Source organism: Acomys minous (genome assembly GCF_964271855.1).
Source record: "Acomys minous genome assembly, chromosome: 8".
Lineage (NCBI taxonomy): Eukaryota > Metazoa > Chordata > Mammalia > Rodentia > Muridae > Acomys > Acomys minous.
This window is the reverse complement of record NC_140489.1, coordinates 15,480,129-15,491,676: the sequence shown is the minus strand read 5'-3', so window position 1 is coordinate 15,491,676 and position 11,548 is coordinate 15,480,129. Positions and strand designations below refer to the sequence as shown.

General features: G+C 49.7%; 1 protein-coding gene across 1 annotated transcript; it reads right to left on the bottom strand.

The window, feature by feature from the left end:
- Window positions 1-324: 324 nt before the first annotated feature.
- Window positions 325-5,880, bottom strand: SERPINA4 (serpin family A member 4). The gene is given in 5 exon segments (XM_084792416.1): window positions 325-735; window positions 1,389-1,549; window positions 3,141-3,312; window positions 3,316-3,416; window positions 5,169-5,880. Coding segments are annotated over 5 exon segments (1,314 nt in total). The 5' UTR covers window positions 5,806-5,880; the 3' UTR covers window positions 325-492.
- Window positions 5,881-11,548: the final 5,668 nt, after the last annotated feature.

Below are 11,548 nucleotides of genomic sequence, written 5' to 3'. Positions count from 1 at the left end.
TTCCTTAAACCATTGCTGGCATGCATGTCACAACGAGGCAAAAGGGACAAAAACACCAGGCTACTGCGCTGATGGCTCAGGCTGTTTCTCTTGGGAGTCTCCCTCTCAGAGCTTTTTCTGCCCCTCTTCTGGAACTAAAAAACACTAACTCTGCTGGGCAAACTGACTTCCCTTCTCTACATACCTGGGGAACCATATGGGTCTTGAGCACCTCACACTCTCCTCTGGAACCAGGTTTGCTACAGAGTCAAGTCTGAAGGTATAGACAAAGGACGTGTTCGCAAATGTCTTCTTCGTGCGAGGCATCATGCACATACCAGAGACTCAGAGCTTTCATTTGGTTTAATCTGTGTGAACTTCCTCCCAGGAGGGCCTCTCCCACTTTCCAGTCCATCTAGCCCGACTCCTTCTTGTACCACTGGCTGCTTTTTAAGTCATGGACCCTTCCCTGTCCCCAGTCATGGGTTCAGAGCCTCTCATACGCAGGCTACCTCAGCCACATCCTCTTGCTGCCAGCAGACCAGCTAGTGCTGGGCAGCTATGCTGTGGGTTGACCACCTTCCCCATGAAAAGGATACTCTGCGTGCTGCTGGAATACATCACCACAAGGAAGGGCTCGTTGAATGAAACGACAGGTATCTCGCATTGGGCAGAAAAAAAGGTGGTAAGGTCAGCAGTGGATGCTGCATCCTCCGTGCCAACTTCATTCACATCAAGGGTGGCCGTGTGGAAAACCTGAGAAAGAGAGAGAGAGGGAGGGAGGGAGAGAGAGAGAGAGAGAGAGAGAGAGAGAGAGAGAGAGAGAGAGAGATCACAGAATTCACAGCCTCTCCAGATGTACAGTAATGATAGTTGCTCCTCCTCATCCCCAAAATTGGTCTATGTATTAGTGTCACCTCCTAGGTCAGTTGCATTGTGGCCATTTTAGGATAAGGGCAATTAAATAAAAAACCATGCAATATCACAAGACAAGAAGCAAGACAGATGTTCATATTCCTCTCTTAGGACTACCCACGTATATGTACTCCCCACATTTACATCATGGATCTCTGCCTTTCCCATGTAAACACCTCATACAGACTCCAGCCCACTCCCTTTGCTGCTCCTACAGTTCAATTTCTATGGCTGTGACCCACTCAGGTGCCAGAATCCTTGCTGGACCTAGAGGTATCCAAGGGCATGGGTTGGTCACAGATATGTCATCTCAACACTGAGACTGTGTCCAGCAACTGGCAGGCCAGTGTGTGCATACTGATACCTGTGGAAGACTGAGCACACTCAGGCTCTAGAGCCTGTGGTAGCGGGGAAGACATCTATTGGCCACATCCTTAGCAGGGGCAGGAGTCTCCCACAGAGGTCTGTACAACCTATGACCCTTTATTGCTTACTTTGGATAATTGCAATTTCTCCTCTTTGTTGATATTCGAGAAATCAGCACGAGGCGTGAACAGGTCCTGGAAGCCCAGGTCGGGCAAAATCTCATCCAATGCATAGGATTTTGAAATGGAGAACTTGGGGAACTGCAACTTGACCTTTCTGTAAAAGTACCAGAAGAGTCACAGAAAGGAGGCATGTTAGCTTCTTTGTGTTTGTGTATGTGTGTGCACATATCCACAGGTTGAGTATGTGCATGTGTGTGTGCATGTGTGTGGTGCATGTGCACATGTGTGGCAATCTCAGGGCCAACTTCAGGTGACTGGGACAGGGTGTCTTATTGCCCTGCAACTTTGGAACTTTGCTGAGTGAGTTAGGCTGGCTGACATGCCAACCCTAGCGATCCACCTGCCTCCTGAGAGGACAGGACCCACCCCCACACCTGGCTTTTTAATAATGTGAGCTCTGGGATACAGAATCAGGTTCTAGTGCGTGCATAGTAAGTGCTATATTGTCTGAGCCATAGCCCCAACTCACGACACTAGATTCTTGAAGCAGTTGTGCCCTGGTTAGTCTGAGACTTCTTTAGAAAAAATTGACTTTGTCCACTTCATGAATGTTTAGCTTCCAGAAACACACATGAGTCAGACAACACCTCAGCTGGATGTCGATAGTGGTTACAGGCCCCAGATGTCTGCTTAGCTATTGAAAAATGATCTCTCTATTTCACCCCATTTTTTCCTTTCTCTACCTCCTGCACTTAGTGTCTCTTGTATGAATATAATTTTGGGGCCGACCACTTGGTATTGGACAACCAGTTTGGAGGCCCCTCCTCAAGGGAGTTCTGCTTCTTCTCCGAGCATCCCTGTGTTGCCTGTTGTCCATCTGGAGGAGTGCTTGAATGCTCCTCCTCTGCAGAGGCTGCATTCTGGAGCTGTACAGATACCCTGTGGGACAAGTGCCAGCCCCTCCATGTGGCTAGCTGCCTTTCCCTCCTCTGAGGCCTTATGGATCACATCTGCTCTTGATTAAATGACCTTAGTGGGTTGATTCCCTGTCTAAACTCATGTGAACTCCTGCCCGAATCAGGCCCCTGGCTAGTCTTCATCTTCTATATGACTGGAAACATTTCTACTCAGAGCTTGAAGCAGTTGATCTGAGCCTGCCTCAGAAGGAAACAGTTGCCTTTATTTCACCTGAGTTCGGCTACCAGAAGCTCCTCTGTCAGAGTACAAGGTGGACCTCAGAGCCCAGACCTGGCAAAATCCCTTCCAATGCATAGGTATTTGAAATTGAGAATTTGGAAACATGCAACGAAACATTTCTGTAAAATTACCTGAGCGGGGAGTGGGGGAGGGCACATTAGATTCCCCCAGGCCTTCCTCTCTCTGTATAGAACATTGTATTGGTGGATAGAATTTTCTTTACCCTTCTCTGTTGGTTCAGACAGTCATATAGGTGGAGGAGGGGTTCTCTATATTCCTTGCACAAGGGTTGACCCTCAGAGGCAAAGTCACTCTACCCAAGACCTGTACAATAAAAGAACCTAAGACTCCTACCTCTACTCCTAACTCCAATGAGAATAGGATGCTTTTCTAACCACCAGAGGAGAACTCACTGTCTGAGAAGACCCATGGAAGTCTCAGAGCCATGGCCAGTGCCTTCACAGAGTATTGGTAACTCCAATTTCTGACCCCTGGGTTTCATGAGAAGGGCCCATTTGAAAGTGGTGCTGTAATTGGACACCGTGTGCCCACCTTATTACCTATTCTGAAGCAACCGGTTCCACCTTATTAGCATGTCTGGGGACAGCACCTGCTCCACCTCCTGCATCTTGCCCCGGTGCGGAAGGATGAAAAATGCCACAGAATCATTGCCTTTGTAATCCTTTCGCAGCACCACGCAAGGCACACGCCTGTCTTCAAGATACCAGTGTTCCTACTGGGTTTGCAGCATCATGGGCACCTTCACAACTGTGCTGTCATCTAGGAAGAAGTCACGGTCAATGGTACTAGTGGACTGAAAGGGTTTCTTCCATAGACCTGAGGATAAGAGGAGACAGAGAAGCCAAATATTACTGCAGGCATGGCACCTGCAGCCCAGAGCCATGGTGGAGCCACTGAAGTTCCTTCCTTGTTGTCACTGTGCCCCATTCAAGCCATCTAAGAGGAACAACCATCCTAGATCTCCAAAAACTAAATATTGCAACAAGCAGCAGGGAGAGAGAAGCAGCAGATGGCAAAACAAAGATCCCCACAGAGTCAGACTCAGTCAGCTGCTCATTTGCTGTGTGAGTGGCTCTCTGGAGTATATGGGGAGGGCTAAGACCCTTCCATGAGATCTAGGTGGATGGGAACCCTCCATGAGGGCCCCTGAAGACCCAACACAGGAACTTCTGCTGCTCTAGTCAGACTTGACGATTCTTGGGGAGCAGAAGATGGGGGTATGGTACAAAAAGACAACTTAATATAGCAGATTGTGATTTCTCAGTGACTGGGAGGCAAGCTTACCAAGCCGACCTGGAGAATGAGGAGGCAGGTTGAGAAGGAGGTCACTAGTGCTGTCAGGAGCGTGAAGTGCTATGTGAAGGGATGTGACCATGGAGACGCACACACATGGCCAACAGGAGAGTCCACACACACTTGGGTCATTTCTTCCAGCCACATCCAGCTGCAGGAGCAGAGGTGGATTAACTGGGCCTCTGGGTGTAGAGAGGCGTGCAGCTTTGGCAGGTCATTTTACCAGGGAGTGTGAAATGCTAGTTATAAGTGTCTGCAAGCAAATGGTTGTTGCGACAGCCACTGAAATCTAAACTGTGGGAAGGAGGGGAGTGGGAGCATGGGGAAAGAGTGAGGAGGTGGTAGACGGGCAGACGGATTGAGATCTGCAGGGCAGTGCACTGGAGGAGCCTAAGGCAGTGGTTATCAACCTGTGGGTCATGACACCACAGCACCACACATCAGACATCCTGTGTATCAGATATTTGCATTCTGATCCATAATAGTGGCAAAATTACAGTTACGTAGTAGCCATAGAATAATTTAAGCAAACTATGAAGAACTGTTATAAAGGCTCACAGCCTTTCATTCAGGAAGGTTGAAAACCACTCAGCTAGAGAGACGGCTCAGCAGTTAAGAACACCTGTTGCTTTACCAGAGGACTGGGGTTCAATTTCCAACACCCACTTGGTGGCTCCCAACCAGATGTAACTCCACCTCCAGATGTTCCGGTGCTTCTGGCTGTGGCCAGCATCTGCACTTACATGCACACACCCACACAGAGACGCACAACTGAACATCACAAAGTGAATCTTTAAAGTGAAATTGTTTTGTTGTGCATGCTGCATGTGATCCACAGGTGTGATGGCTACTTTGCCAGGTCATTGTCTGGGGCGGTTTCCCCTTTGCCGTCTGTGAATCCTGAATCACAGCCAGTTCCAAGCTGAGATTTGGAGCTGTCAAGATGACCTATGAGGCAGAAACACTGCCGCCAAGTCTCAGGACTGAGGTTGATGAGGACACATCATGAGGACACACATGATGAAAGGAGAGAACCAATTCCCATACGGTGTCCTCTGAGCTCCACGTGTGTCCATGGCATGCACTCTGCTCCTCCAAACTAAACACTGAAAGCTGAGTTTGAAAAATGGACTGAGCTCCGTTGAGCTCTGGAGCTTTTTAACAGAAGATGGGGCTGTGGAAAGAGCTAAAGGTCCCTGTGTCCTCCAGCCCACCCTCGTCTACCTCCCTGCAGGAGTGTTTGCTCCTCAGTGGCCCTGCACCTTTTTGGCTCACCTCGGAAGAAGATATAGTTCACCAGCACCATCCTTATGTCAGGGCTCAGGGCTCGGACCAAATCCCGGATCTTCCCATGAGTTTTCTCCTTGACGTAGTTGTTGATGAGCTGGATCGTAGCCTCCGTGTCTCCGAAGTTAGTGCGTAAGACTTTACTGTTATAGGAGGCCTCAGTGGCATTGGCGAACTCAGGGAGGAGCTGCAGGTCTTGGCTTAGGATCAGCGCATTGCCGATATAGATGCGCAGCTCAGTGGCTGGGCGACCTATCATGTGCTGCACAAACCTGAAGCCCTCGTGGATTTGGGGCAATGACAGCGTCGTGAGGTTGAAGCCCAGGCCTTCAAGGATCTGAGTCTGTGTGTCCCCACCAGCCCCCATGGACAGCATGGCCAAGGCGATGGAGATGCTGAGGGGGGAGAAGAAAACATTCTGCCCAGAGTTTGGGGCCGCTATCAGGTGGTAGAGGCGGAAGGCAAAGTCGGTATTGCTGGGGACGATCTTGTAGCCTGAGATGTTCCACTGTGAGAACTCTCTAGAGGTTCCATTGGATGGGTTGTCAGGCTCCTGGGCTGGCTGGCTGGGAGAAAGCACCAAGAGTCCAGCCAGAATAAGGAGCAGCCAGTGAGTGTGAGGCATGCTGGGTCTCTCAGATCTGTGGAGAAAATGACACCTCACTCGCAACCCAAGGACATTCCAGCAGCAGATAGGAGCCCTGCTTACAGCAGCAGGTAAGGCTCAGGGTGGGAACATCCTATCACTAGGTAGGGCGACTTAGGGGCTGCTACCTATGTTTGTGGGTGTGGCCCTTTAAATGACTGCTATAACAGTTTAGGTTCCTTGCTTGTTTGAGTATTTCAAGTGAGGATCTGCTTAGAGATCCATCCAGGGACTGGTTTATGCTAGTCAGAGCTGTCCATCCCCTCTTCTCCTGGCCTAGGCTTAACCTCACATTAGAACTAAGAACTGAACACAGAGGTTTTTCTATGGGGTATCTTTGGACATGTGGCATATGATCCCTTGTACATGTGATACAAATCTTTCCAATGAGAAAAGGTTAAATGTCTCCAGTGTGTTCAGGAACTAGCCCACTGCTCCTGTCACTTCCTATTAAAGACCCTCTGCCTTCCCCTGTCTCCCCATGGCGTTTATTGGCTTTTCACACACTCGGGACATAGGCATGTGCTCAGTTCTGCCAGTGGAAAGCAGGCAAATGCCAGTACCATCCCTGGGTGTGATGACAAGGTTACCATGTGGTGGCACAGCTTCAGATTCATGACGCACACCCCAGTTCCCACATCTCATTTTATTTGCCTCCTCCAGGAGCTTGCCTGGGTTCCATGTCTTTCGAGACAGAGAGATGAAAGGGAGGGTCCAAACCTGACTTGCAAAAGCTACCAACTAGCAAGAGTCTGGCAAGAGCAAGGCCTCCTCCTCTCTGCCAGGCACCGCTTTCTCCATGCCACCTTTTCCCCGTGCCTTATCCCAGTCCTCTGTGGACAGGACAACGAAGGTGTGAGCACGGCCTTTGTCACATGTACCCCCATGCTGCCCAGTCTCTAGTGTGCTCTCCTCCACTTTCTTGTGCTTCTCCCCTAGGTGGAGGCAGGAAGAGCTGGTCTTTCAATCCTTGCCCCAGTGCAGAAGAGGAAAGCCGAGCCAATGAAGGACTTTGCCTACATTTACAATAGTGAGACTGATGCTCTTCTCACAATGGACATGTGCTGCCCGAGACAGGCTGTTCAATGCTCTACACTGAATCTCCCCACCCTTCTTCCATCTCGTAGCCCTACTAATTTTAGGCTCTTGGCCAAAAGCCCCGCCATCACCATGCACATCTCTCTGGACTTCTACGCCTCTCCCCTCTTCCCATCCCACATCCTGAGAGTTTCTCTTTGGACCACTCATCCCCTACACACAGGGATCCTTGTTCTTGTCTTCATGTCTCTCCCTCAGAGCAGGGATGAGAAACTTCCTACTGATGGCCACATGGTGCCATCCGTGCCTTCGCAAAGCAATCTCTTCTGCCTTGACTCTCTGCCCTGGACACTGGGAAGCAACTGTGGGCACAGCAAGAATATTTGACAAAACTCTGTGCATGGGCTCTGCTGGGAGCCGAACCCATGTTCTCTGGAAGAGCAGTTAGGGCTCTTGACTCTCGAGCCGTCTCTCTAGCCCTTCTGCTTTTTCTTTAATGGTACATTTGTCAGTACAGTGTGAGGACACAGGGTGATGGGTGTAATAAAAGACTCACCTGAATTCCCACTTCTTATTTTCAGACACCACCTCACTAAACTGTCTAGGCCAGAACTAACTCTTTAACACCAGAAGCAATCAAAGACGGCTTCCTGCCTAAGTCTCCTGAGTAGCAGAGATTACAGTCTTGGGTCACCCCCCTCAGTGACATAGTTCAGAGATGTATAATTCTTACATTTTATATTCAACTTCTCTTTTCAAATGAGAACTTCGGTGTTGCCTTTCTACATCGTGGATTCTTCACTTAGAGACTGGGATCTAACTGACACTTGAACTGTTCTTTGCTGACCTTGGACACAACAGTAGCTCTGCCTGGTTTTTCCTCATGGGAGGGAAGATTTAATAACACACCTGGCTCCTAGACTCTTCCTTCCCTACATAGCTTCTTAAACCCGGTACTACATACTTTCCTGTGGCTTTACGTGAATTACCCAGAACATCCTCTGTCATGTCAACAGCGCCTGGCTGGAGCATTGGAAGACCTAGAACTGGCAGACGCTGCCCCTGAGCTGTCTGAGTGGAGGCTTTATGGCCTTGAGTGACAGCAACCCAGCAAAAGATCAGAGGCATTGAGGGCAAGTACACCAGGGCTTCTATCTAGTCTGAGCATTTCTACCAAGTAGGGAGGGTGACCGGATGTCCAGCTGGTCCCCGACTCCCCTGACTTTAGCTTTGACAATCAGTGACCTGGACAGAGCTTTTGGTCCTGGGCAAACAGTACAGTAAGTCACCCTCTTTTGACATTTTTCCCCTTCTCCCTCAGTTACTCATGGTACAATCCATCCTGGAGGGGCCCTGTGTGGCTATCTGAGCTGCAGAGTGATCTGTAGAAGCTTAAGAAGTTAGAACATTCTGACCTCCTCCAGATCAACTAGTGATTAACAACAAGACCGTGGAAAAGCACAGACTCCTCACTGGAAATGAGCCAGTCACCGCTAGGACAACACCCATCTACCCTCCCAGAGGAATTTGGCATGGCTCGCCTCTTTGCGTTTGCCTAATGTGTGGGGTTTGCCTAGGAAAGACATTGAGAGGGTCTGGTCTCCACCTGGCTTCCCCTGTGCTTTATGAATGTATGCCCCCCACCCCTTTTCCCGGGTTTATCTGGATAACTCCCATCTCAAAAATATAAGGGTCACACTGGACCATGGGCAGTGAACATTCGTGCCCTCAGGGCCCAAGTGAAAAGTTCTCAGAATGTCACTGTGAGAAATGGAGGGCATGCTCCACTGGAGAGAGCTGGTTCTCGTAGCATGGATGTATCGAATAAGGGTAACAGCCTTCCCAGGGCCTTCAAGTTCCAGTCCAAATTGTGTCGTTTCTGAGGCTAGAACTCCTGAGATGTGGGACCCCAATGACAGCACATCTAGTACAGAGGTTGAGTCAGCCAGGGTCGGGTGGAACCTGCCTCCTGGTCCAGGAACCCAAATCTGTAATTCTGGCATTAGACTCCGTCTCTTCAGGATCTGGTAAACATCTGCATGAGGCAGAGCCTTCTGTGACAGCTGTTGCTCAGGCCATTTGGGGAACAGACATGAAGGAATGTCACCCTCAGCATCTCCAGATGACCTTGGTCATTCACTCATGCTTCACACTTTCTAGATGTGCTTCTGGGTGCAGAGTTCTTTGATGGAAACGGAACGCACACATGAGGCCTCAGGACAGGGCTCGGGCTCTGAGATGACACCTGCAATGATGACGTTTGGTCACCTACAGAACTGGGCCAGCAGCTGGAGTCCAGCACATGACCGCTAAGACAAGATGAGAACTGTGTCTCCCTGATCCACAGGGAGGACGTTTCTCATCTTAGCAGACACAAGGGGATAAAAACACCAAAGAAGCTGTCCACTCAGATCTCAGGGCTGTCCACTCAGATCTCAGGGCTGTCCACTCAGATCTCAGGGCTGTCCACTCAGATGCCAAGCATCTACCCCTTGCCCTGTGAATGGAGTCTCCTCTCTCTCTCTCTCTCTCTCTCTCTCTCTCTCTCTCTCTCTCTCTCTCTCTCTCTCTCTCTCCCTCCCTCCCTCCCTCTCTCCCTCCCTCCACACTCCATGTCCACACTGTCAGCACACACTGGCTGCCCTTTGGTCCCTGGCACCTGCCCATGGTGTGCTAGGATAGGAAAGAGATTGGGGTTTGGATTCAGTTTCTGACACCTTTGAGTTATAGGACTTCATTTAAGCAAGCCACTCTACCTGTCTTGATCCTCAGTTTCCTTGGTTATAATTTAGGCACATTTAGCTCATTGGTAAACTGTTATAAGGACATGTGAGTGTTCCCATGTCAATGTCCTGGTCCCCATAGGTTGATGGGGTATCCGTCCCCCTTGGTCCCAGCTTTGGAGAAGACCAAGGACAGAATCCCTCCCTAACACACACACACACACACACACACACACACTGAGAATTCTGCCCCCCTCCCACCCCCGCATACACACTGGTTAAGTTAGTATTTCACTTTGGTTTCTCCATACCTAGCCTGTGAGTAGCCATTGTTGGCAGATTTCAGGGCTGTCATGAGGGCTCAGGAAACCCTTACTCTTCGAGTGCTTCAAGTGCTGCCTAGCATTAAGTCATTAAGAACTGAGTGAGTGAGAGTCACACCATCAACTGCTTACTCAAAGCAGGTGACACATTTTTTTACCCCTAAATGTGCAAATATTGCCAATACAGCATCTCATATTCTTTGAGTGCAATCCCTTTAGGCAATTTCAAGAGACCTCTGGGCGTTTCTGAGGCAAGCATTAGATCTGGCTGGTTTGGGGACCTTTCTCCCTCTACTCCAACCCTCTTGGTTTTTTGAGATGGGATCTTGATAGGTAGTCCTCCTGTCTGGCATGGGACCATGTAGCCCAGGCTAGACTAGTATTCTTTGAAATTCTGTTTCAGCCTCCAGAGTATTGGTAGCATAGTCGTGTTCCACACTGCCTAGGTGAGGGGGATTCTTGAGCCCCAACCTCTTCCCTTTGTCCAGTTAGCTCAGGGTAAGCAGTTGGGGATCAGGTTAAGAACTCAACCTTGGAGTGGGGTGCTTCTTGCACTCTCAGGTGACCCTAGAACTTGTCCTGGGGCTTGAGGTGGAAAGGAAGATTTGAGACTTGGAAAACTCACCTGGCCCTCGGCTCTTCTTAGTTTGAAATCTATTGATTGATTGATTGATTTGTGGGGGTGGGGGCGGTCAAAGGACAGCTCTGTGCAATCAGTTATCTCTCCACCTTTATGAGGGCTCCAGAGATCAAACTTAGGTTTCCAAACTTACAGGGCAAGCACCTCCACCTGGTGAGCTGTCCGTCAAGAGCATTTACTCTTCTGACAATGCCAAAGCCACCTTAACCAGACACCTCTTCTTAGAGAGGGATAGAAGCTGCCACGTCTGGGCTCAGTGAGAGACAGAGCCCTGGTCATGCTCATCCTCTGTAAGCAGAGCCTTCTCTTTAGGGCCAGGGAGGGAAAGCCTCTGCCACAGGCTGCTGCATTTCTGCATTTGTCACCCGAGAATTCTGAGTATTGGTTGAAGTTCTATGTTCTGCTTGGCAGGAACAGCGAGTTGAGCAAGCACTTTCCTGAAATGGAAGCCTGCCCATGCTGTGTAGAAGGCACACAACACGGGAGTTACAGACAGGCCTCTGGAGCAGGAAGGCTCTAGCAAGCAGCTCCCAAGGAGGAGCCCTGTGACCTTCAGAAGGGAAAAGAACAGCCAAATGCAAGGAGAGCAGAGACTTCTTCTATGGTCCCTCTCTTGCCTGAAGTGACCTCTTATAGCTGTTCTCTTGAGCACAAGGTCATGGCCTGCATGTCCCAGATGCCCAATCTCTCTCTCTCTCTCTCTCTCTCTCTCTCTCTCTCTCTCTCTCTCTCTCTCTCTCTCTCTCTCTCTCTCCACTCTGTGATGACCCTGGAACCCCCGGGGCATACAGACATCACTGCATCCACCCTCAGCTCTGCTCTACTTCTGTTAGGATATTTGCACATACTCTTCCCTTCCCTGGAACTCTGGTCTCTATCCCAGGCTTCTTCTGCTTGGCAGTTCTCTCTCTTTTTGTCAGCAGAATGATGGTCAGGGATTCCCTGTTCTGGGGAGCAATTCAGAAGGAGGAGAAACAGTGACATTGAGTGATGAGTGG